The sequence below is a fragment of the Microtus pennsylvanicus genome, chromosome 14, assembly GCF_037038515.1.
Source record: "Microtus pennsylvanicus isolate mMicPen1 chromosome 14, mMicPen1.hap1, whole genome shotgun sequence".
NCBI classification, from domain to species: Eukaryota; Metazoa; Chordata; class Mammalia; order Rodentia; family Cricetidae; genus Microtus; species Microtus pennsylvanicus.
Window position 1 is genome coordinate 30,001,084 of NC_134592.1, and position 27,699 is coordinate 30,028,782.

At 42.5% G+C, this 27,699-nt stretch overlaps 1 protein-coding gene across 25 annotated transcripts in view; it reads right to left on the minus strand.

Annotated features, from left to right (window-relative positions):
• The window catches only part of Ttll5 (tubulin tyrosine ligase like 5), a 276,835-nt gene that overhangs the window by 248,473 nt on the left and 663 nt on the right, over positions 1–27,699 (minus strand). For 17 of the 25 annotated variants that reach the window (XM_075947950.1, XM_075947964.1, XM_075947972.1 and 14 more), the window contains exons 2-6: positions 26,495–26,666; positions 20,358–20,464; positions 11,281–11,363; positions 9,604–9,710; positions 5,282–5,412 (exon numbers count right to left, since the gene is read on the minus strand). In XM_075947950.1, the coding sequence (XP_075804065.1) occupies positions 5,282–5,412; positions 9,604–9,710; positions 11,281–11,363; positions 20,358–20,464; positions 26,495–26,568 (502 nt within the window). In that variant the 5' untranslated portion in view covers positions 26,569–26,666. Of the gene's footprint in view, positions 1–5,281; positions 5,413–9,603; positions 9,711–11,280; positions 11,364–20,357; positions 20,465–26,494; positions 26,667–27,699 lie in introns of those variants that run through there. The other 8 variants (XM_075947960.1, XM_075947967.1, XM_075947965.1 and 5 more) reach the window with 4 other exon arrangements.

Here is a 27,699-nt window from a genome sequence, read left to right on the forward strand (position 1 = left end):
TCCCATGCTGGGCTATAAAAGCAAGAGATTAATTTAATTAAATCTACTCTATCATACCTATGTGAGGGGCTGCAGGCTACAAACTAATTATGAAAAGCTGAACCATAAGCACCTTTGGTTTTATAGGAAATGCAAGCTCTGCTATAAGAATTCAACTCTACTGCTGTAACTTGAAAACAGATAATATGCTAACAAAGGACAGTGGCTGTGTTCCCATAAAACCTCATTTACACTGAATTCCGTGCCATTTCCACATGCCACAAAGTTATAGTCATCTTGACTTCAACCAATTGAAAATGTAAAAAGCATCTTTAGCACATAGAGATGGCTGCAAACAGGCAGAGGATGTAATATCTCAAAGGCTGCATTTGCAAGCACCTGATCAACACAAGAGAAACCTCAACAAACGTATGCAATGAGAATATTGTTAATTAATTGATGTAGAACAGTCTATGAAAAGAAGAAAGCAAAAAGCAATAGCCACTGCATGCTTCCCTCCATGCCCACACACATTCAAGCTGTTTGACAGTGATTGACAAGAATGTCCCCAGAAAGACATGCAAAAACTAGCAGCAAACACTGGTGAGCCCAGGGAAATAGCTGAGACCCATGAACAAAAATAGGCTTCTTGCGGCTAGAGAGATGGCTCAGTGGTTAAGAGCACTGACAGCTCTTTCAGAGGACCTGGGTTCAATTCCCAGCACCCACATGACAGTCCTCAACTATCTGGGACCTGACACCCTTTCACGGGCATACACATAGGCAAAACATCAATGTGCACAAAAATAAAATTTAATTTAAAAAGAAAAGGAGGTTTCTTCCCTGATTACTGTTTTATTTAGTTTTACACCATGGAAATATATTACTCCTTCAAAAAAACGTAATTTATATCATGTCAAAATAGTGTTATAGAAGTTTATAATTACATATGAGAAAAAATTAAATCTATATGAAATGAGGTCATTAAACACAAAATATGTCATTCTTTTACGACCTCCCTCAAATCTCTGAGGAAGCACTGAGGCTGAGCATGCTGTGCCTTGAATATGACATGTCCCACAGCTGGTAGCTCTGTTTGAAGAAGTTATGGGAACCCCACGGAGGTGGCACCTCACTGGAGGAAGTGGGTCGCTGGGGGTGGCCCTTGAGCCTTCCCAGCCCAGCCCCACTTGCTCACTCGTCACTTCCTGAGTGTTGAAGCAATGTGACCAGCCAGCTTTCTGCTCCTTCCACAGTCCCTTCCTCCCTAGCAGTTTCCGCACCATGGTGCACTGCAGCTGCTGGAACTGCAGGACAAAATAATCCTCTCTCTCTTGAGATGCCCTTGCAGGAGATTTCAAGACAAGAAGCTATTAATACAAAAACAAACAAACAAAAAGATTAAATCATCTAAGCTCCATACATTGACTCATTCGAAACCTTTATGTATTTAATCTGCCAAGTAGTTTCCTAGAGTGGGATACACAGTAGGAAGGAGACCTCTACCTCACAAAGTGCAGGCTAGCAATCAGACAGACATTAAACAAGCTTACAGACACTGGGTGCTGTGAGCCCTCTGAGAGGCTGACCAAAGCTGCCTGCAGACAGTACTCCCCAGCGCCATTGGACGTTGAGAACTCTCATTTTCAGAGTAGGTTAAGTATAGCGATGTGCAGCATTTGCTGCTAGCCTGCTGTTCGATGGACTCTGCTCTGTGAGCTCGTGTGACGGGATTAGGAGGTAGCTCAGTGGCCGCACCCTTCCACAACGTGCCAGGACGCTGTGCTCAAACCCCAATTCTGCAAGGAAAACTTTTTTTCTTAATTAAAAAAAAATGAACCTGCTTCTGGTGCTTCATTACTGGATGTTCTATGAGAACTAACGTCAGAATTCATCTCCTGTGCTGGCATTTTTACACTGATTTGGGATCTTTTAGAATAAAGATCTATTTCTTTTTAGCATGTTAAAAAAAAATGAGCAAGAAGCAAGAAAAATCAGAGGCAAAAGCAGGGCAGAGGTCGGAGCAGTCTGCTTAGAGGAAGATATTATAGACAAGCTGAAGCCCTTCCCATCATAGTTCCAGTGACAGCGTGTTCAGCACACTGGAAGAACACTGACCAGGAGCAGAAGTTTTTCAGGGATGAGGATACTACTGGACTCCTTAGTCTTGTCTTCAAAATGATGGCTTTCGTCTCATTTGCTAAGATCTCCTAGAAAATCATGGTCCTAGAAATTAACTTCCTGCACTGAAATCTGAGTGTCTGCAATAAGCTGCATGATACCACAATTGTGTCCACATCTCAGAACGACTTCTCAGCCTCCACCATGCGTGGCGATGCCAAAGAACAGTTCCGGTGAAAGCTCCGTGATATCCACACTGCTGTCACCCTCATCTTCCTTGTCATTTCTGTCTGTTTGAGGGAAATGGCCGGAGTGGCCAACAGACCCCTAGGCAGGTTCTCCAGGGTCACAGACCTTCAGTTCTACAAAACATTAGCTGGACACGGGGCCAGGAACCAGGAAGAATTTGTGCGGTATATTCCCAGCCCTGCTCACTGAGGACTCAGTGAACAATTCAGGCGCCCCTCAGGCTTTTGCTCCTCTGGCTGTAGTGACTGGGTTCCTAGGCTCAATCTCTCCACATACAAACTTAAGTCTTTTTCTTATTATGACAAAAAGCTAATCATCTTGAGATCACCTTGGCTCATCTTCCCAGTGGCCCTGAAAAACTTTACATCATGCTCAACCCTGTCAAAGACCCTATCAGGACCTTTCTGCCCTTTTAAGAAACACAACCCCACACTTTGCCCTCACTCCTGGCATAAGACCATACCACCCTCCTTTCTAGGCAGGCTGAGAATTCATCACATGAACCCAGCCACCGCTTTCTGCTGCGTGCAAAGTCTTACCTGGCCAGCACTGAGTTTTCTTACCCCCCCCCCCTAACTTAGGGAAGATGTCCCAGCTCCTTTCTAAAGTTCGCTCTTCTACTGGAGCCACTGCCCCTTCTGAGACCTCCTTCCCATGTTCTCCTACCATCTCTTTCCGCCTGGCTCTCTGCGCGCCTGCTTCTCTATCTTCTTGTATCTCCTAGTCATCGCTTTCATCTAGCACCTCCAGATTCTGTATCTTTAGCTAAACTCAGAGCTGCAAAACATCACTGCCTGCTCTCCCCAGAGCACATCCAAACTGAACAGTCCTCTTTCCTGTAACAGCTCCTCTTGCACGGTCCTAGTTATATTCTTGCTTAGACTTCCAAGTCCTGGTGGGGCAGTAGTGGTTCACACCTGTAATCTCGACTCCCAGGGAGGCCCAGGAGTTTGAGACCAGCCTGGGCGACCACCCTCACAACCCCCAGCAACCCCTCCTTGAGGTCTCAATGATGCCCACAGCTTCTCTAACTCACGTCTTTGGAGGCCTATTTGGACCTTTAGCCTGATACTCCACACATCCAGTTAATAAACCTTGCTTGTCCTTCTACTCTACCTACTAACACTTGTCCACTCTCACCACACAGCTCAGACCCAGCCACTCTTAGCCGCATCACTGCAACAACTTTCAAAACCACATCACTTTTCTTCTCTTGGCTTCTTTATTCCACAGGTGCTTTTGTGGCTAGTGTTCCTATCTCTTTTCTTCTCAAAAATCTCCTATTGCCTACAGTCAAGTAAGTGAGGCAGGCTGAGGTATTACAGTGTTGTGAAAACAGAATTTCTGAATAGCATGTGCTTGAGGGACACCAAAGGAAAAGAAGGGAACTTGAGACAGATTCTACAAACAAAAAGGACTGTCTCTTTGAAGAAGAAAATGGCTAGGGTGAATAGGCAGCTTTCTGCTCCAACATGTGACTCGGGAACACGGCTGTCTGACAACACTGGTTTTAAATGCCGAACAGAAGCCAGAAAGCCTGGACCAGCAGCTCAGAATGCCTGCATCCTGCGAGAGGCTTCCTCTTTGCTGTACGTCTTTCCTATCCCTGCTTTTCCAAAGAAAAGAAGTCCCTGATATGGTCTGTGGGTGGTGATCACAGGAGTGATTTGCACCGGTTGGTGCTCAAGGAACATACTGGTCTGCGTGTGCTAGGTCTAAATGAGGTCGCACTGGCAAAGAGGCTGTGTGTCTTTTGAGTTCCTTTTGTTAAAGCAGAACTTGTAAGAATGAGAATGACTGGCTGAAGATGCAATCCAGGGAAACAAGCCAGGCTGTGCTGACAGAGGGACTCTCACCCTGTGCCATCATCTACCATCCTTCTGCTCCCGCCTCCAGGGCTGGAGGGCCACAGTGGAGTAAGATGCAAATCTGATTCCTCTAAACGGCAACAGAGAATTACTTCAGGATTTCCTTTAGGACTAGTGTCAGGAGAGGTTAGTATCTGGAACCCTACGATCACAGTTGCCACTCATATGTGCCCCCATGCTCTGGACTTTGCTTACATCACACCTACTGAGTCGGGGTCTTGTGTGAGCAGGGAAGCTACAAACAACCCAGCTGCTCAGCCAGGCCTGGGATGGTAAGTTCCGTGAGGACAAAAAAATAAGAATCCCATTGTAGACCTAGATTTAGGCCACATGTTCCTGGTACTTTACCAGCAAGGCAGTTGACATTCAGATTTCTATTAGATGCCTACGTGTACTTTTTATTAGTATGAACTCAAAAGGAAAAAGTGTGACTGATACCACCAAACACTTAACAACAAAAAACATATGATGCTGGCCATGGCAGCAACCTTTAGTCTCAGCACTCAGAAGGCAGAAGCAGGTGGAACTCTGTGAGTTCGAGGCCAGCCCAATCTACATACATGGCAAGTCCTAGGCCAGCTGGAGACACCTAGTGAAACCCTGCCTCAAAAGACAAATGAGCAAGTCCAAATTTTAAAGACATGATACTTGTTCTCCAAAGAACGTAAGTCTGGAAGTCAAAGCAGCAAGACATTCAAGTGAGAAATGGAAGGGACACCAGAAAGGAAACCTGCAGTTCACATTCACAGGAGCTTAGGCCCTCAAGCCACACTTACTCTCAACAATGAAGAGACGAATGGGCAAAACTACCCAGGACAGGACGTGCCTGGATGACAGCAGTGTGTCCTTCCATAAACTACTGCCACACTGTCATCCTACCAAAACCAAACACGCAGGAGCACCACCCAAACACAAGTAATTTAAAGTGTATGACTATAACTGTTCTTCCAAATTAAGCAAAAATTTTCAAAGACTTGGAAAGACCCAGTAAGCTCTAAGGTCAGCGATGTCAAAGTTAAATCTGCCTCAAGCCCAGGTGCGAGGGCACCTCAGCCAGCACTTACTACAGAACTCCGCGTACTCAGCTGGCAGGAGGAAGGTCTGAGGGAGGATGTGGAAAGCCTTGAATCCATGCGTGTGCTGCATTCGAATGATGTTTTTGTACAGTCGGTCCTTCCGGGTTAGTTCATAAGATCTGCAAAGCAAGAAAATTTTTCCATTTCAGTGAATCACACCTACAAAGGCTTCCTCTATTACCAGACTGTGGAGAACTCATAGCACTGAATTCTGAAGCAGTTACTGAAGACAGTAGATTATCCAAAACTCTTATGAAACATTTTCCTCAAATAGACATTTCTTGATCAGATTTATGCATAAAGATACAATTTATGTAGAATAACTCCCCCATTTTCCATGTTTAATTCTGATGTGTTCATTAGGTAATGACCACACAATCAAAATACAGAGAAATACTAATATCCCAAGGTAGCTTCGATTCCCTTGCAGGCATTTCTTTTGCCAGACACAGGGCAAACATGTGTTTTCACTTCTTCCCAAACAGATAAGTAGGATCCTGCAATATGTAGCCTTCCTCTGAGGATGAAACATCTCAGCTTTATTCTATCGGTTGCATATATCAGTATTTTTTTTCTTTTATGTGCTGTTACGAGTTGTGGTGTGGATATACCCCAGTTTGTTTATCTTTCAACAGTTGAAGGACATCTGGATTGCTTCCAGTGTAGAGAAGACTGTGAGTAAAGTTGCTGAAAGCACTTACATATAGATTTTTATATAAACATCAAGTTTTTATACAAACATTTCCATTTTCCCAGGTGTGGGCCTGCTACGTAGTTTACCAAATTATCTATTGCTAGATAATAAACAGCCCCAGAATATAGCAGCCTAAAATAGTAGTTCACATTCATTATGTCAGTGTCTGTAGGCCAGCGATGTGGGATGATGACAGCCCTGGGCAGCTGTCTCAGCCATCTGATGAGGTTGCGGTGCAGATGTGTGCCTACACTGCCATCATCAGGCCCAGCTAGGATGGAGCATGCACGTCTCAGTCTGCTCACAGGTGTGGAACCAGCTGGCAGCGAGCAGCTTCAGTTCCTCAGGTAAACCCTTCCACAGGCTGCATACTTTCGTGACATCCTGCTGGCTACTCTGAGGCCCACTGATCCAAGGAAGAGGTGGCAATGTCTGTAATGACCCAGCCTCCAACATGGCAGAGCACCATGTCTGCCACATTCCATTCGTAGAGACAAGTCCCTAAGTCTAGTTGACACTCAACAACAGAAAAATTTAGCTCAACCTTTTGAAGGAAGTGTCAAAGAATTTAGACACATCTTACAGTCACCACAGAGTATATGTTTAACTTTAGAAGAGCTGCCAGCAGTCATTCTGAGGACACTGGAAAAACAGACTCAGTTTCTCCTACCATATTCTGAGATGTGGAGGAAATACCAGAGCGTTTTCCTAGGCTCCACTCAGCTCCACACAATCAACACTCTTGACACCAGCTGGGGGTGGAGGGGCTTTCCCACTACCAGTAGGCAATGTCACTGCGGGTGCCACTGGGTGTCCTCGAATTCAGTTCTGACACTGTCTACCTGGGGGAGGTATCCAACCCCTCAAGGATGAAGGCTCAGTCCCCAAGGCTCCTGTCCTAAGAGGCAGATTTTGACCTGTGCCTCTGACCAGCTATTCCAGACCTTTCCTTAGGGCTTGAAGAGTCTGCTTGAGGGGCGACAGAACTCAGTGGAACACTTCCTGGCTGACTGTAAAGCATGCATACAGAACGCAGATAAAGAGACGCACATGGGACGAGATGTGGAGGGGAGACAGAGCAGCCTGCCCTCCCCCTGCCAGGACCTCACATGTTCAGCTCTCTAGCTCTCCAAACCCAGAGCTTTGGGGCTGTAATGGAAGCATTACTAAGTAGGTATGACTGACTGGTGATCATGTTAAAACTTCAGCCCCTTCCCTTCCTGAAGATTGAGGGGCAGACTGAAACGTCAACCTTCTCACCAGGACTTAGCCTTCTCTAGAGCCTGTGAGCACCCTGAAACCACCTAGGGGCTGCCAATCACCAGGTAATTGGCTAGCATATAAAAGGACACTCTGGTGATACCCACGTGTGACTCAGTTTCCATCTGGAGTCATTTCTGACTTAAAGAAGTCATTTGAGTTTAAGCTTGCCTGCTCTACTTTTTCTTACAACCTTGAGGGCTCTGAGAAACTTCTGATTTAGCTCATGAGAAAAGAGCACTCTATCTAGTAGAGCATATACTGCTGATGACAAACCTCAGGAACATCAAGATAGAAACGAAGGCTGCTTCTGAGCAGCAAGCACATGTTGGAGAAGAGGCTGCTCACTCAAGGACAGGAATGGTCTTGTGGTTAGACACTGACTGACCATCTGTGCTGTGCTTTGTTCTGCTTCTGTATATAAGCAAGTTCTGAAATAAACACTGGGCTGTTTGGGTGCTTCGGCATGGCCAGACAGACCTGCCGATTCTATCCTGTCTTCTCTTTCTTCTGGCTTTTCTTTGGTCTCGGAGATCCCCTATCCAGGAACCCTAGCTGACCTTGTGGGAGTGGGCTCCTACACTGACTACACATAAATTTTCCTTGACATATGCATTTAAAGTTTACCTATTTTTATAAATTTGATTTCACACACAACACAGAGAGAGAGAGAGAGAGAGAAACAGAGAGAGACAGAGAGAGAGGTATCCACTGTCTTTTCTCCATTTTGAAAACTATGATTGTTTTCTTACTACTAAGTTATCAGAGTCTGAGATACACTTTAGATATAAACTCTTAATCAGAGAAAGTTTACAAATACTTCTCCAGACTATGACTTGTTTTCTTGCTTTCTTAAGAGTTTTTCCACTCTGATGAAGTCCCCTTGTGTTTTTGTCCTTTTATGCACCAAGCTTTGTTCTAAGAAACCTCTGTCGAAGGAAAGATCATCAAGATTTCCTTTTTATAGGGTCTATGTTTAGAATTTACATCTATGATCTTTATTCCAAATGCACTTTTTAAAACCTGATTTACAATTATAAAATCCATTTTTAAAAAGATTTTAAACACAAGTTTAAAAAAAGTTTAAGTCTGACTTTTCATAGAATTACTCAAAATTTCAGACTATAAGAATTAAATATCTGAGACTTTACCTAACAGAGTTACAGTATGAAACCCTGTCCCAAAATAACAAACACAAAATGATCTGTCATTAAAATTAATGATCAGTTGACAAGCTGTTGTGGAATAATCTTTTTGTATACTGTGAAGAAGTATCACTCTGATTGGTTTAATAAAAAGTTGAATGGCCAATAACTAGGCAGGATTTCTGAGCAGAGGGGACATTGGGAAGGAGAAGGGAGGAGACGCCAGAAGATGCAGAGCAAGCAGCGTGGGCATCACAAAGTAAAGGTCACCGAGATACCGGGAGTGCAGATTAGAGTGAGTTAGGAACAAGCCTAAGCTATGGCCAAGGTTTCATAGTTAATAGTAAGTCTCAGTATTGTAATTTGGAGCTGCTGGTGGAACAGAGAAAAATTCAAACAAGCAGACTATGTTATCTCTCAATTAGTTTAAAAAAAACAAATGGAAACCACCATCATGTAAGAAGCGAGTGTTAGGCTATCGCTAGAATCTGATCTCAATTTGTTTGTTGTGTCTTTGAGATCCTATTCTTTTTTCCTTTTCTTTGAGAAAGACGGTGTCTCATATAGTCTAAGCTGGCCTTGATTTGTTCTGTAGCCAAGGCAGGCATGAGCTCAGTCTCCTGCTCTATGTCCCAAATGCAAGATTTATGAGCATGTGCCATCACACCTAGCTTGGATCCCCAAAATCTTTGTGCCCAAGGAAAACGCTCCATATTAGCCAGGCGGTGGTGGCGCACACCTTTAATCCCAGCACTTGGGAGGCAGAGGCAGGCGGATCTCTGTGAGTTCGAGACCAGCCTCGTCTACAAGAGCTATTTCCAGGACAGGCTCCAAAACCACAGAGAAACCCTGTCTCAAAAAACCAAAAAAAACAAAAAAAAAAACAAACACTCCATATTAAGACAGGAGTTGATTCGCTCTTTAACAGAAAAGCCAATGTGACCGTGGGAGAAGAGGTGAGAAAGGGGACCTCACCCACTGGAGACACATACTGTGAACCACCTCAATTTTAGGACAGAGAAATGGAAATTGTCTCTTTAAAACCTTTCACATCTCCATAGCCCTTGAAGAGTCTCCACCTCCCAGGGATAGGAACACCTCAGCCTCCAGCATGGGCTATGGTACTTCCCAAGTTCCCCAAGAACACTGCATCTCTCCTCTGGCTACGCGTTCCAATGACAGAGACCTTTAAACACCGAGAGGAGCTTTACCTGGGGAAGTGATTAACTTTCTGTGCTTCAGAGAGGGTTCGAAGTAAGAAGGGCTTCAGGTGAGATCCTGTCCACATCAGGTTATAGTCAGTGCTGCTCGGGTGAACCTAGTCACAAAAGACACATGGAAAACAAATGAACAAAAATAAGCAGCAGCCTGTCTCCAGAAGAGCAATGACAGAAAGTCAGTGGTTTCTCATCTACAGAGGACTCTCGGCATGACCCTGTTACTATATACAAGCCTATTATCACAGCAGAGTACCACAGCAAACAAGATGATGAGGGTTAAAGAAAGGGGGAGCTGGGAGGTCTCATACACAGACAATAAAATAAAGTAAGCCTTCTGGGCAAGTCAGTGATGTCTAATACACTTCCATATCAAAGTATGCCTCAGAACAGAGCTCCAGACTCCTTCTGTTCCCAGGCCTCCCTTATGTCCTTGTAGATCCTAACTAAAGCCAGACCTGGATGACTCAGCGGTTAAGAGTAGGTACTGTTTTTTGCAAAGGACCTAGGTTCAATTACTATCCTGGGTGGCTCATAACCACCTATAAGCCCTAGTACAAGGGACGCTAATGGTTCTAACCTCTATGGGCACCTTCACTCTCATGCACATACCCACACATAGACACGCAATTAAAAATTAGAACAGTAAATCTAAGAAAAAGTGTTAAGCCTTAGATTTCCTTTAATCATTCATTAGAATGCATTTGTCCATTCATTATTAATTGTATACTCTGCCCACATAACACACTAGGATAATGGCAAATGATTTAGATAGAAAAGCAACAAGCCAGCATCAACAGTATGTGGTCCCCAAGTGCCCCCTATTGGTACCAACTTATAATAAGCAGCTAGTGACCAGACTTTCATCAGTGGTCTCCGCATATCAGTAGTGGTGGACTGTGTAGCACCCTTTCAATGACAACTGTGCCTATCCCTTTCAATGACAACATCTTGTTTTTGCAGAGTTCTTAGGGGAATGACTTGCTCCAGGATAATAAAGCACCTGCCATCTGCCCATCTGCCCTCTTCTCCACTCCATAAGATCTATAACCTAAGTTGGCCCAATAATTCTATCACCAGAAAAAGAACAAAGACAATGAATGGAGCCCATAACTTCCAAAGCAGTGTGTTGAGATAAAACTAGAGAGTCCTGCCCTTCAGTGCTCGAGGCTGCTGTGGCCTCTCCCTTCTATATAAGCCTCGGCGCCTATGAGCCACCCTCTCCATAGCACACTGCAACTCTATCTTGGTTTCAGTGACAGAGTCTGCTTCTGTTCTGTGCTACCAAAGAACCCCAACTAGGTATCAGATGGCGTCTGATGGGCAACTAACTCTGCCCCAACCTAAGAACCCCAACTAGATATCAGACAATATCTGATGGGCAACTGTGCCCAAATCTAAGAACCCCAACTAGATATCAGACAATGTCTGATGGGCAACTCTGCCCAAATCTAAGATCATTACAAGAAAAGGGGAGGGGGAATCCTGTGGAAATGTTTCCCATGTACCACAAGGAGAAACTGCTGGTAGTACCAAGTTCTGCAGAGTCTCTAATCACTGGTCCCGTGCGCTTCCTAGCGCTGCCTCTGCGGATGGATAAAGTCAGTTAGGTAGCTAGGATTTCGGCTTTTGAGGCGATTAGGTGAGGTGAGGTTGTAAAAATGAGCTTACTTCGTGAAATCCATGGGCTGTCAGAATGCTTCGCACCAGGCGACTGTCCGTTCTCACAATCTTATAAGACAAATGATAACGTTCTAAACAAAAACACAGAATCAAGTTCAGTAGCCAGAAAGTTTAATTGCAAAGACAAAAATAAACAGCAACATGGAAACTTGATTGATGTACTCAATGGTGTTAGACTGCTGTCCTTAAAGTGACTACAAACAGCTGAGGATTAGAGCCAAGGCTTCCTTGAATATATTTTTAGTACTATATTGTGATGGAAAAGGATCTCATACTAGGATGTGTGTGGAGGACACAGGACAACTCTGTGAAGTTGGTTCCCTCTCGCGTCCTCTCACTGGGCTCCAGGGACTGTTCAGGTCCTCAGGCTTGCAGGACAAGCACTCCATACTCTGCACCATCTTGCAGCCAAAGACCAAGAATTTTTAAGCTAAGAGATAGTGGGGTTCACTCAATACAGAAAGGGGAACAAAACCTACATCATCTTTGTTTTCACTAGTTTCCAGGTGAAATTTAACAATGCTTTCAGGCAGTGGTAGCACACGCCTTTAATACCAGCACTTGGGAGGCAGAGGCAGGCGGATCTCTGTGAGTTCAAGACCAGCCTGGCCTACAAAGATGACTTTAAAGATAGCCAGGGCTACACAAAGAAACTCTGCCTTAAACATCCAAAAGAACAACAACACCAACACTTTCAATGAGGAGTGTAGGCATCAAGGCGGGCAGTGTGACTCTGCTGTTGTGGCTCTGTCACCAAGTGACAGATGCTAGGCATTAAGTTCACTTAACAGTTGTTAATGTTCAGAGTACTTATAAGTTGTGGTAGTTAACAAATGACTAATAAAAATTACATATGACTTGAATCTGGGGGTTGGGTTACATTTTTATTTTTTAGTTTCTTGACACAAGGCTATATTTGTAGCCTCAGCTGACCTAATACTTACTATGTAGCCCATAGTAGCCTCAAACACACACTCCTACAGTCAAGGATGAGAGGCATGTACCACCACATCCAGCTATTTGTCTTTTTAATATTTTAATTATTATATTTCAACATAATTCATTTCCTTTCTATTCCACCTTAAAATCATTACTCTGGGGAAAGCCCTTGGACTTTTTGAGACTGAGAAAGAGGTCCGCTGTACTTAAAAGGCTACGAGCACTGCTCCAGACAGCCCTCTATGTCCTCAAATGCTGACTGCCAGAACATCTTAGACCAGGGGTCTCTTCAATAGGCAGAGACGAGCAGGGACCTCCAACGGCCCCCTTTAAGACAGGCCCATACTACCAGTGCAGCTTGGCATGAGCCTCCTGCCCTTGTATGCATTTCCTCCTGGCCCCTGGAGACAGAACCTGTGCCTTGACCAACTGAGAGGAAAACCTGTAATCACGCGAGCATTTACTCTGAGGTACAGCACTAAACCTTTCTATATGCTCCTACAAACTGGGAGTGTTAGCTAAGAATTCTACAGGAATTCTTTTTGCTATTGTTTTTTCCAGACAAAGTTTACACCAGCCCAGACTAGAGTGAATTGATGCTCCTGCCTCAGTCCCTCAAGTGCTGAGGTTACAGACACAAACCTGAACACCTGGCTCCGGATCAGTGCTTTTAAAGGGCCATATCCTAAACAATTCTGAATGAGAACAGTGCAGATATCTGCAAATAGGTAGCACAATGTTCGCCCCATCATCAAAGGCAACTACGTTTTTGAAGAATTTATATGAAAAGCTTTGTAAATCCCTGCTGCTCCCACAGACATTAAGTAGCCTACTATAACCTTTGGTATGCACTCAATGCAAAGTTGAATCATAAAGACGAGTGTGGACAAGCCAGACTTTCTCCTAAAGCCCACAGGCTTTTCCCAGCAGCCCCCCGCCATTTCGTTGTCTTTATAAAATCCCCGTAAGAAAAACAGGCAGAATCCTATGCATTTGTTTCTGTGCAGAACAGAACATCAAGAGCCATGCAGAATGCTGAGACTGGAAGCCGGGAGGCTTGAACAATCCTTTCTGACCCAAGACAGAAATGTTCAAAACTGATTAGAAACATGTCACAATTAGCTTAAGTGGGCTCTCAAGGGACAAGTCTGAGACAATCTAACATAAAAGTGACAAAGCAACAAATAGCTAGATGGTAATGCAATTACAAAACAACCGCAAATACCTCCCCACGACAGTGAGGTGGGATGCTGGTTTGCTTCTGCTGCAGTAACAAACATGCCTGTAGCTTAAATACAAATGTGCAGGCCCCATCCCACCCCCACCCCCGGAGTAACACAGGCCCACCAGTCTAAGGCAAGGCTGTGACAATCAGGCTGTGCTCCCTTCTGTGGGCTCCCGGTGGGATATGGGTCCTTTACTTTTCAGTTTCCAAAGGCCACCTCCACCCAGTGCTTTGTGGTTTATTGCTCCCTTTCTCACTTTCAAAGGCAACGGTGGCAGATCTAGTCTTTTTTCACCTTGTACCACTCTGGTCCTTCTGGCTCCTCCTTCCGTGTTAAGGAACCCTCTGGTTGCACTGGACACTCTGGGCTAATCCAGGCTAATCTTCTACTTGAAGGTCAACCAATTAGCAACTTTAATTCCCCTTTACCATCCAAATAGGTTTATATTCACAGGTTCCAGAGATTAAGACAAAGGCACATAAGGAGCCCTACCAGAACTCACCCTTTGTTCCCTAAAATTCATACTTCTCTCACATGCAAAATAAACTCAACCCGTCCCAACATCCCTGTCAACACAACCCAAAGTCTAAAATCTTATCTAAATTTAGCACCTCAAAACTTTCAAATCTCATCATCTAAATCAATACGGTTCACCTTGGGACAAAACTGGTCTCCATCAGTGGACTTGAGGCAAATTATTTGCTCCCCAAAGACAGTACCTAGAACTTCAGCTATGTCGAGGCTGGTTCAAATACAGTACCTAGAACTCCAGCTATGTGGAGGCTGGTTCAAATTCAGAGACAATTTAAGAAGGAAAAAAAGAGTCACAGTATGGACTAGGACTAGGGTCTAGCATTTAAATCTGCAGGCTGAGTAAAGCAAACTCCCATCTCCAATGGGGGTGGGCGTCACTCACTCCATTGAGGGCTTAAGGAAAGGGATGGCAGTGCTCATTCTCCTCCCTCTCCTTTCCCAAGATAAACTTAAACTAGAACTGTAACTGCAAACTGAACCTGCCCACTGCCCAAGAAAGAACCCCCTGCGCCTCTATAGTCAACCACGTGGAAACAGGAGGCAGGACCTGATCCTTTGGATACCAGCAAACTGCCAAATATCCTGCTTCTCACCCCCTGAAGAACCTTCACATCAGTTCTACCACAGACTGAAACTTGTTCCCCCCTAAATGTTCGCATGTACCCCAAGAAGTAACATAGAATACTAGTTCAAGGTTGGCTGCAACAGAGCAGACAAAAACAAGGAACCAGCCATTAGCACAGAGGTACCCAAGACAATAATGACATCCCTAAGGGACTTAGAAAAACAGCATGAGGCAGAGCTGGAGAGGTGGCTCGGTGTTAAGAATACTGGTTACTCCTGCAGAGGCAGCAAGGTTGGTTCCCAACACTCAAAGGGCAGCCAAAAACAGCTGGTAACTTAGAATCCAGGGGGTCTGATGCCCTCTTCTGGCCTACACCCACACTTTACACACACAGTACACTCACATACAGACAAAACTCAAGTATAAAATTAGAAGAAAAAAATTTAAAAATAGCATGGGGTGTGAAGGTGTTGTACACCTAAAATCCCAGCACTTGGGAGACTGAGGCAGGAGAATCTAGAATTTAAGACCGGCCCAGGCTACAGAATGGGAACCCAGAAGGAAGATATAAATGATACATTTGATTTTCAAAATACATGAATAGAGCCAGCAAAGAGAGCTTGGCCATTTGAATTCAGTCACAGGAACCCACACAGTGGGAGAGAATCAACTCCTCAAAGGTGTCCTCTGGCCATGCATGTGTACACTCACATCCCCTCTCTAAACACAGATATATATATATAAATAAACACTTTGTTAAGACACCAGAAACACTCTGCAGTGGCTTCCCAGAGGGGCTGTCACCTACTATTGGAAAATCAGTTCTACACGCCAGTCATCCAGAACAGTATTTACCAACCACATCTGACTAACCAGCATTTCAAATGTGACAGGATGACAAAGGACCAGAAATTTTTTTTACTTCAGTTGATGGAATTTAAGTTCCTGAGATGGACTATGTAATAAACCGGTGTGGTGGCACAAGTCTGAAGTCCCAGCACTGAGAAAGCGGAAGTAAGGGAACAGAAGTTCAAAGTCAGCATGGGCTCTATGAAATTCTGATCAAACACAGACAAACAAACTAAGTAAATTAAATAAATAAAATGGGTGTCTGATTAACTAGAACACAGGCCAGGGTAGCTCCCTGGGGAAGAACATGATCTGGGCTCATCTCCGGCACCAAAATATAAAACTCAAGAGTCCAAGAGTAAGAAAATAGAAATGTAGATTCCAAAAATAAGAATGTAGAAATAAAGAATATAAAGTTGTAAGCCTAGGAAAATGACAGCAGGCTGTCAGCAGCTTTCTCGACAGCTTGAGGATTAACTATTAACAGTGGGTTACTCAGCTTCACAACCCAGAGCTCTCTTTGTCTGCAAGGCTGAAGTGGCCTCTGCAAATTGAGGTCAGCTTTCAGATAACCCCTGAGCCACTCATGACCAGCAACTGATGTGAGTGAGCTGAGTTAGCTTTTAAAAGATAGGATGGACCTGACTTTTTGGTTGTGCACTTTCCCATACCCTTCCTGCTACGTGAAACTGTCAGTATCAGGGGAAGTGCAGAGAAAAAGCCAGAAAGAGACAAAGGGCTAAATACAAACACTAGTTTAACAGAAAAACCCTGTTACTAGAAATTGAAAAAAATAAAATAAAAGCAATTTGTATCTGAGTCTTACCTTGAGATTGTAAAAATTCTTTTGTTCATGCCTAATGCTTATTGCTTCTTGCTATAAAAAAGGGGGAGTTTGGAAACCGTCCATTGCCACAGCCTCGCAAGTCCATCTCCGGCTGTAGTCTTAGCTAGCTGATATGCTTTTTGTGCCACAAGGAGATTTTTTTTTATTTTTTTATATTTTTTTTCCTGGAATAAAGTTTGTTTCTGGTGTAATAGTCTTTGGTGGTTTGTCCCCCATCTCTGCACGACCGCCGTGGACTCAACAAAAACTAAAGAAGACTCAAGGCTGGAGAGCTCCAGGCCAGCCTGTACTACAGAGTAAGACTGTCTCAACAAACAAAGTTAGAAAACACCTGTGAAACAACTCCATGAATTTACTTTTTCAAATACAATGTGTACACATATCAAATACATCTGGAAAGAATTCTGTACCAAGTTGAGACACTGCTGTAAGTGTAAAAAGCACATTCAATATAAAATTTTGTGAGTTTTTATATTAAATAAATGTGAAAAATTATTATACTGGGATACCTTGGGTTAAATAAAATTCATTATTAAAGTTAGCATCACTTTTCCAATTTAAAATTACACATGTAGCTTGCATCACACTTCAAGTGCTGGTCTACAAAAATACAAATTCACTACATGGACATGATGGGAAGGTTATAAAACGATACTCATTCTATGAGATATTTACTTTAAGCTGGAAATGCCCGTGTTACCACTAAAAACCAATCCTATTTACATGTGAAAGTACATACAATCAGGGAGGGGTTCTATGGAAGAAAAAGCCGTATTCCTAGAGTATTTCACAAATAAAATATAGAAAGAATATAAAATCAAATTAAAACTTACAACAGGTATATAGAACTGTGAAGTCAGCGTGTAACACTATGGGGTCAGCAGAACACAGCTAATGCCCCCGGATAACTTCTCAGAGGGTTTTAATTACTTAAGACCTGAGCAGACCGCATGACCTACTATTTTAGAGATGAAAAAAATATCACAGATCAATTGTGCTTCGTTTAAAAAAAAAAAGCATACATTAGCAAAAGTCATTAAAACTGTCATTTACATAAAAAGTAAAAAAGTTAAACCTCAAAGAACATAGAGAAATAAAGAACAAATTTAATAATATATAATAATACAAATGTAATCGTTTTTAACATTTTTTGTTTTTCCAGTTGGGTCTTGCTAAGAAGCCCAGACTGCCGTTCAACTGAAAATCCTCCTGCCTTAGTCTCCATAATGATAGCTACAGACAAGAACCACCAGGACCTTTATCTATGGAAATGGCAATTTAAAAGGCTTGGGTTCCAGAAAACACTGACAGACTGAACTATTATTTTACATGTATGAGTGTTTTTCCTGCATAGGTGTATGCACTCCATGTATGTGCAGTGCCCCTAGAAGTCAGAAGAGAGATGGAGCCCCTGGAACTGGGGCGCACACCTTTAACAAATGGGAATACAGAGATTTTGTTGTTTGTTTTAACACAAGCAAATCAAGAGCAGCATATTTTGAGGGGATTGTTACTTCATTACTTCTGCTGGTTTTAACCACATTTGTATTTTGATAAAATCATATTTAAGGGATTTTCTCAGCAGTGTTCAGTCATTAAGGCTTTAGAGGAAAATGAATAAATCCTGTCCCTTTAAAAGGAAGGCTAGCAACTTGCTGAGGGGATTAGAGCACAAGGGCCCTTGGGAAGAGAGGAACACGCAATTCCCAAAAGTAAGTCTATAGTTCTCTCTGAAATCACTTATTATGAGGTCATTTAAAAATAGAGCAGCCCCTATTCAACAAGAGGAATAAGCAGTCTAAGTTTTGATTGCCTGTTATGTACCAGACATTAAACAATCTCATTTGCTCCTATGATGCCTGCAAGACAGAGAATGACCCCATTTAACTAACAGTGAAACTGGCAGAGACTTGAAGTGATCTGTCTACGATGCACTACTTCATGCCCAAGCTGAGACATGAACTAATGACCAAAAACACAAGTACGGGCTCTGTCATCTCACCTGACAGTGCTGATCCACATCCTCCTAAGCTCTGAACACAGCTACAGCTTAACCCTGGGACTCAGAGCTGAATCTGTCCACACCTCAAAGGCCAGTATTTCAGAGACAGCAAAGTTAATCCTAAAATTAGGTAGACTTGCAAAGAAACTTGAACAACCAAAATAATCCTGAAGAATTCCCCATTTCAAAACTTAAAATATGCTGAGTGTGGCTGTGCATGCAATTCCAGCACTTGGAGGCAGAGGCGGGATGGGACACAGCTCAGTAACTAAGAGCATCTGCTGAGCTGCAAAGCACCCAGATCCAGTTCCCAGCATGCACTCAGTGGCTCACAACCATACTTATTTACTTACTTACTTAATTATTTTTATTTATTTTTTTAGTTTTTTAGTTTCTCGAGACAGGATTTCTCTGTGTAACCGCTATGACTGTCCTAGAACTCACTTTGTAGGCCAGGCTGGCCTCGAACTCACAGAGATCCACCTGCCTCTGCCTCTCAAGAGCTGGGATTAAAGGCGTGTGCTACAGTTCTAGAGGCTCCATCTCTCGTCTGAGTTCTAGGGGCACTGCATATACATGAAGTACAAACACATATGCAGGAAAAATACTCATAAAATAAAAATAAATAAATTTTTAAAGAATAATTAAGTGCTGGAGGCAGGCGGATCTCTGTTAGCTCGAGGCCAGCCTGGTCTACAAGAGCTAGTTTCAGTTTCAGGACAGGCTCCAAAGCTACAGAGAAACCCTGTTCCCCGCCCCGCAAAAAAAAAAAGAGTACAGAGATTTTTGACAATAGTGCCATTCAATAGGAAATTCAGAATATTCTCTTGAACTATTTGTGCTGGGACAACTATATGTCAACACATAAGAATGATGGCAGACTCTACCTAACACTAAAAAAACAAACTCAAGATGGATCAAAGACTATTCAGCTCTAAATATAAAACCTTAACCATAAGTCACATAGAACAATTCATGTTAGGCAGTGGCTTCTCAAACACAATTATTAAAGGCATAAAAAACAAAATATAGGTAAGCCATGTGCTATCAACACTAAAAAACCTGCTACTGAGGAAAAAACAACTCACAAAAAGCAAAGCCTGCAAAAATATCCTATAGAATAGGGGAAATGAAAACCATACATTTGATAAAGATCGAACACTCTCACGACCCATTAACTACAAACCTCAATTTGTAAAATAGGGGCAAAGGCTTGAACAGATAGTTCTTCAAAGAAATACAAATAGCAAAATACACATGTAAATATTTCCAGTGTTGTTTAGGCATTAAGGAAGTGAAAATCAAAAACACAGGGAGATACCACTTCAGTCTCCAGAGGACTCCTATCTATGAAATGAAATGTCTAGCAGCTGATGAATGGATGAATAGATGTGGTAAGTGCATTCCGTGGAATATTATCTAGGTAGGACATGAAGGACAACATGAACAGACTGGAAGGCTGACACAAGGCCATGTATGTGGTTCCATCAGCGGTGTCCACCCTTCCTTTAACAGTTCCCCATGTTGTGGTGACCCCCAACCACAAAATTATTTTTGTTGCTATTGCATAACTGTAACTTTGTTACTGTTACAAATCGCAATGTAAATATTTTTGGAGAAAGAGGTTTGACAAAGGGGTCTCAACCTGCAGGTTGAAAAGAACTGATTTATATGAGAATACAAAATGTTTCCATGGGAAAATCCATGGAAACAGAGAGATTAGTAGTTGCAAGGCATTGGTGGTGATGAGGAAGAGAGAAGGGCTGCTTGAATGCAGATAGAGCTTACTTTGTAGATGAAAATGTCCTCAAACTAGACGCCAGTGATATATGTGAAGGAATAAATGCTAAATAATTGTACACTCTAAAATGGTCAAATAGTACTTCTGGTATGTGCAAATAATTACAATTTGAAAAATAAACACATACACATAATTTTGAGAAACTCAGGAAACAATTTTAAAAACTATGAATAGTATTTCAAGTAACAAGCCAATGCATGTTCTCATGGCCAAGGCCTCCCTGTGTGTATGACAAACTAACTTTTTCTAAAGTGGTCAGGATCAAACCCAGACCTTCCTTCTATGGGAGCAGTTACACCTACCTCCAATTACTCTAATATTGTTGTCCTTTGTCAAAATAGCTTCAGCATGGAAAACCAAAACTGGAATTCTCCTGCAGCCTCCAGTCCACATGATACATGGGTGATCCCTACAGGCATAATAAGACACTGCATTAATTCACAGCTCTAAATATGAACAGCCGGAGTAGGCGGCTATGGCTGTCCCCACTGCATACTTGCAACTAAACAGAACCGTCACATTATGCCTCTTAACCTTTTCCCACACAATGAGCACAACTGTCTCAGTTACTTGCCTGAGGCTGTACAACTGTCAGGTGTAAGTAGAGAATTCAACGTCAGCCTTCTTCCAGGGCCTTGCTAAGAAATCACATTTAGGTAAAGTTTTGCATAGTGCACATTTTAACTCTTTGAGAATGCTGGCCAATCCATTCCTTAAGTGGACTGAGATCTACTCCTAAGTATCACTCTCTGAGAAAACTCACAAGATCACACAAGCCAGACCACAGACAGCAGGGCCAGGCTATTCCCTCCCGATGATCCAAAATTTCAACAGCCACACCCTGGCCAGGACACAAGTCTCAGAAACTGGGCAGCCTTGGGCCTTGCCTTGAACTGCCAAAGCTTCACAGTGAAGAAAGCAAATACTCTATTTAGTTTGTCCTCTTTTTTCTAGTAAAAGAAACATGGATGCTTGCTGTTCTTGATGTCGGAAGCAGACAAGAGTGTTGCTCTAAGTTAGCTTCCGATTGCTGTGATAAAACACAAAGACCAAAAACAGCTTAGGAAGAAAGGTTTTCTTTCAACTTACATGTTCTGATAACAGTCCATCACTGAGAAATGGAAGCCAAGGCAGAAAACCAAGCAAGGCAGAAACCTGGAGGCAGGAACTGAAATCTAGCCATGGAGGAGTGCTGCTTACTGGCTTCCTTCTCCTGGCTTGCTCAGTTTGCTTTCTTATTCAACCCAGGACCACCTTGGAGTGGACCTTCCTACATCAATCATTAATCAAGAAAAATGCCTTCACAGACTTGCCTACAGACCAATCTGATGGAGGCATTTTCTCAATTGAAGGTCCCTCTTCCTAGACGGCCTTAACTTGTATTAAGTTGATAAAAACCAAGAACAAAAACCTAACCAAACAGTGCCATTTGTGAGAAATGGCATTTACAGAGTCTATTTAAAAAAAAAAAAAAAAGATGGAATGTTTTGTGTAGTAATGAGGTGAGCAGGCCTGCTTTTCGTCCCACCCGACTCCCGCTCGGCTAGCTTTATAACAACACACAAATTGTATTCATTTAAACACTGCTTGGCCCATTAGTTCTAGCCTCTTATTGGCTAGTTCTCACATCTTGATTAACCCATTTCTAATAATCTGTGTAGCACTACAAGGCTTACTGGGAAAGATTCATCATGTCTGACCTGACGGCTGGCTCCATTGCGTCTGCCCTCACTTCCCTTCTTCCCAGCATTCTGTTCTGTCTACTCCACCCACCTATGTTCTGACCTATCAGGCCAAGCCATTTATTAATTAACCAATGAAAGCAACAGATAGACAAATGACCTTCCCACATCAGTTTTGTTTTGTTTTTCAAGACAGGGTTTCTCTGTATAACAGCCCTGGCTGTTCTAGAACTCTCTGTGTAGACTGGGCTGGCCTCAAACTCACAGAGATCTGTCTGCCTCTGCCTCCTGAGTACTGGGATCCAAGGCACGTGCCACCATTGCCAGGCACAAAATAGATTTTGTGTATGTGGTTTGTTCGCTTTTTGATTGTAAGCACATGTAAAATGTAGATATGAATTCCTCTTCTCTCCAAATACATTTTCTGCCCTACACCCCTTCTGTGTCAGTAGACACAGGAAAATAGGCAGAGTCTGGAAAGTAGCCAGAAGACCTTGACAATCTGGCACTAGCTACAGGCTGGTACCACGGTGCCTTCACATCACAGACAATAGATTACACCGCAGTGAAGAAGGCCTGACAAGACTTGGCCACAATGAACAGATCCACAGCTGCGGAGAGCCCAGACCCTGGCTGTGGAAGGCAAATCCCTGACAGAGACTCTTTCCACTCATAGTCAATGAAAAGACAAAGAGAGAGATAAACTATTAAGGGAATTATTAGCAAAGTAACCTAAGAAGCACTTTGGGTAGATATTAAGCTGTTGTTAAAAGCCATGTTCCCTGACAGAGGTCAATTTCAACAAAAAATAAACATCTTTTTCTTAAAAAAAAAAAAAGTGACATTCACACCAGGTACTAAAGGAAAAAAATTCAAATTGATTAGGAAACTAAAACTTGGAAGTTTAAATCTTTTTTTATACCTGAAATTGGTATACATTACGAAATTTGCTTTCTTGGGTATGGAGGTTTATCTATTTCGTCTTATGTGTATAAATGTTTGCAGCATGTTTGTGTGCACACCACATATGTGCCTGAAGCCAGAAGGTGGCATCAGACTGCCTAGAACTGGAGTTTCAGAATGTTGTAAGCTACTGCCTGGTCACTGGGAATTGAACCAGGGCCTCTGAAAGAGCAGTCAAAGTCCTTAACTGCAGAGCCATCTCTCCAGCCCCATAACAAAACATGTGAACGATCCTTCCTGAAACAAACCAACTGTGTGGCTGACTTTATGAAATCCTAAAAACACACCTGTCCTGGGAGGCAGACAGAGGCGTAAAGCAGCGCCAGCATCTTGCTGCTGTGCCTTCTTCACACAGTGCCCCATTAAAATGCCTTCCCTTGCTGCTGGCCTTTTAAGCTGACATAATGCCACCTTGCAGAATAGAAATTAAGATTACTAACTTGTTTTCAGTGACTAAAGAAGCCTTACATCAAGTTCTTACATGGAAGTTTCCACGGCTACATCAAAGCTGGAGAACTTCTGTGTATTTAATATCTGAAATAATGCTATGTAAAATAAGGACAATGTCACAGTTAGCTTCAGTCATCACCACAACACACCTGGAAAAAGGGAATCTCAACTCTGGAATGTGAAGCCAACAATGACAGGCTATGTGGTGCTCCTAAGCCTGAGTCCAGGACTGTAATGCTTTAATAAAACCGGAGGATCTGATCAGACTTAACAGATGTCTATAAGCATACAACAACTCAACGGCTTTAGATGGTGTGAGCCCTTCTAACTTTTATAACTTCTAAAATATAAGCCTACTACTCTAGATGTAAAGAAAACGACTTTTAGTTTTTGTACTAGTTGGTTTTTTGTTAGCTTGACACAAACCTAGACATATCTGGGAGGAAGAAACCGCAACTGAGACAATGACTCCGCAGAATGTACTGTAGGCAAGCCTGCAGGACACCTTAACTAGTGACTGAGGTAGCCCACTGCAGGCAATACCGCCCCGGGCAAGTGGTCCTGGGCCATATAAGAAAGCAGGCTGAACAAATATGAGTGACAAAGACAGTGAGCAGTGCTCCTCTAAGTCTTCTACTTCAGTTCCTGCCTGTAGGTGCCTGTGGCTTCCTGCCTCCAGTTCCTGCCCTGACTTCCCTTCACCGTAGACCTGTGATCTGGACATATAAGCTGAAATAAACCCTTCCTCCCCATACTGCCTTTGGTCATGGTGTTTTATCACAGTATCAGAAACCCTAAGTCAGCTTCTCAGGGTATAAAGCAAGTATCTGATAAACTAGGACATTAGCTGATGAAACCAGAGTAACCACAAAAAATAACAGGAGTCTGCAAAAATTCTATGGATTTAGATGAACGTTGGGAAGAGAACAGCCTGTATTTTCCATAAAATCTACTAGATATTTAACATTTCTCAATTATGAATATAAGCCAACAGTCACAGTTGTATTGGATTTTCCATGCTCACCACCTAAGCTTCTAGTGAGAGATTAAAAAAACAGAGTGGAAGAACAATTTTGGTTGGCGTTTAAAATTTTGTAAAATGAGTAAAAGACAGTACACTGAGAGCAAAATGGCACATGAAGACAGAGGGAATTGCCCATTTAATTATCTCAAAGGGAATGACCCAAATACACTGTCAAATCATTATAATTTGCTATGAACCTAATGACGGTCATAAGTCTTTCCTCAAAACTTAATTAATGCTTCAATTATTTTTCGAACTCTATTGACTTCTATCTTATAAAGTCTACAGTGAATGCAGTAACCAATGCCTTACATTTATATGGTGCTTCACAACTTTACCAAGTAATTTCATACATAGTATTTGAATCTAATCATATTCCTTCCAATTAGCCTGGCAGTTACTCAGGTTATAGAGTACATATTCTAAAGGAAAAAGAAACACATCTTAAAATAGGAGCGGTGACTCATTCATACCTATAATCCCAAGCACTCAGCAAGCTGAGGCAGGAGGATTGCTATGCATTTGAGGCCAGGATGGGTTACCTAGTGAATTTCAGGACACCCTGACCTCCAGATTGCGGTTAGGTGTTTATTTGTTTACAAATATATATGCATACATTTGTGTGTATATACATTTATAAAAGGATAATAAAGAAAAAGACACAAATTTGGAGAGGGGGAGTAAGGAGAGGGAGAAATGATGTAAATACGGTAAATACATGAAATTTTAAAATATATTTTAGTAAGCTATCTTAACATTAAATCGGCTTAATAATTAAATAAGTTATCTTAACAATAAACCAGCTTTTCTCTTTTGTATCATGCAAAAACACGAAAAGTAAAACCCTTCAAAATCCAGGAGGGCTAAGCTCAGAAATCAACCCATCTCTTCTCTGTAAGGGCTCTTGAAGATCTTTGAATGAGTTTAACAAAGTAGAAACAACATCTTCAAATTAAAATCTTTCAATTTCTACTTTACATGAGCCACTCCACCATCTCCCGGAGCTGCACTTGGCAATGTTAATCATTTTCATTAAGAGGATTCAGCAATCAAGAAAACTGACTCTTGCAGGGAGGCGGTGGTGGTGCCTGCCTTTAATTCCAGCACTTGGGAAACAGAAGCAGAAGGATCTCTGTGAGTTCAAGGCCACCTTGGTCTACAAAGCAAGTTCCAGGACAGCCAGGACTACACAGAGAAACTCTGTCTGGAAAAAAAAAAACAAAAAACAAAAAAAAAAAAAGAGGAAGTTGACTCTTAACCTAAAACTCCAGAGAGCCAGTGCCACAGGCTGCAGAACTCTCACATCCTTGCAGGAGTTGCTGAGGCTCTATAGTTGTAAGGGATTTTGAGAAAACTAGTATAGTCAAGGTCAGAACTCAGGATCATAACTTTTCATCCATCTCTAAAACTTTCAAAATCTCAAATTTTCAAATTATTAAACACTACGGTCAGAGTGAACCTGGCACGAGGCTGGCAAGGTGGTTCCATGCTGGTCACCACACATGACCTGAGTTCGAGTCCCAGAACCCACATGGTGGAAGGACAGAACAGACTCCGGCAAGCTGTGCTCTGGCCTCCACTGCACGGCAGCATGTGTGCCCCACCCCCAACACACATGAACACTAAAATAAATAAATGTAAAAAAAAAATTTTAAGTTCACACAATGGGGCCAGGGAGATGGTTAAACAGGTAAATGTACTTATTTGTAAGGCTGGCGACCTGAGTTCAATCCCAAAACCCACAAGAAAAGAAAAAAAGCCAGATGCAGGGACTAGAGAGATGGCTCTACAGTTAAGAGAGCTTCCTGCTCCTGCAGAGGACCCAGGTTTATTTCCCAGCTGCAACTTCTGTAACCCCATCTCCAGGGGATCCTATGCTCTCTGGTTTCCTCAGGAACCTGCAGGCCCATGGTGCATATAAACTCAAGCAGGCACATGCAAGCCTTTGAAAATATGTAAATATATTGTTTCAAAGCCAGACGTAGTGGGAGCACAATAGGAATGAGACCCTACCTCAAAAACAAAGTGGAAATAGGAAAAAAACAAAAACAAATGAACAAAAATAAATAAATAAATAAATAAATAAACAAACAAACAAACCACAAGCTCACCCGAGCTCCTACCTGAACTTTACAACATCTAAAGCTGATATTCTCTCACAAGTCTGGAAACATACAGCCCAGCCTTTACATTTCTGAGAGCCGAAGGGGAAGTGAATAACAGGATGTTGACTTCAGTCACAGGGGGACAATACCAGACAGGGATGCTGGCTATGAGCAAGAGAAGCAAGTTTCCACCCCAAGGGCTTGCTATGACTTACTCTTGGTTTACCAGGTCCTCATCCTCTGAGGATGATGCTGTTTCCTCCAGGTCCCGGGCCATCACAACTGGCATTTCCTTTAGGGTTTGTCATGCAGTCAACAGGCAGAGGCCTCAGAGACCTTTCTTCCTTGCAGTTTCACTGGGTCAGACAATTTGGATAGCACAGACTCCTGCAAGAAAATCAGAGGATTTCAAATACAATGCAGGTAGGCACTTCAGGATTTTGGGCACAATCTTTAAAAACAAATGAAAAGAAATATATTCCTAAATATTATCCAAACTCTAGAGGCTCACCTTCTGCCACTGTGCCCCTCAAATGCCATAAAAACCAAAATTATTTTTTTCTTTCCTTTTGGTTTTTTTGAGACAGGGTTTCTCTGAGTAGCCCTAGCTCTCCTGGAACTCAATCTGGAGAACAGGTTGGCCTCAAACTCTGAGCTCTACCTGCCTTTGTCCCCCCCACCCCACCCCTTAGTGCTGAGATAAAAGGCATGTACCACCACATCCAGCTTAAGATTTTTTTCAAACACAGTGTCTCTGCTGGATCTAAAAGCTATTACTAAATTTGAGTTCCTCACTTTTCATATATGGCAAATGTAGCATGCACCAAAATGGACAGCTTTAGGGCACTCTGACATGGATAGCTGGCTGCCTAAATCTAGACAAGTCTTTGCTAGACGAATCCGATGAAGATCAAAACAAAAATTCAAGGTCCACAACACTTATGACTATTTATACAGACTCTGTCACAAGCAAACAAACAGGGCGCTATGTTTCCAGGAAAACCAATTCAACTTAACTTTTAATAAAAGTGTAAAGAAAATGTTTCCTCTCACCAGGAATGACAAACAGCTGGGGAGTAGGGAGCCAAACACTCTTAATAATTATTCTGTTACTAAAAAAAAATTACACATTTTAATTCAAACCTAAAGTAGACATTAAAAATAGGACATTTTCAACTCTGCATTTTTAACTTCAAACTTTCTATGGAGGAAAAGTTCATGTTCGCTGTTTTAGAAGAAATAGAAACACATAGGAAAAACGCTCGTTACTCAGAGATAATCTATTTGGGGCAATTTTCCAAACTTTTGCTTGTCTATGCATACACAAGAACAAGCAAACGAAACAACTGCAGCAGGCGGCAACAGCTACACATGTTCAGCAGAAATCGGCAGCATCTGGCAACCTCAATGATTCTTTTCG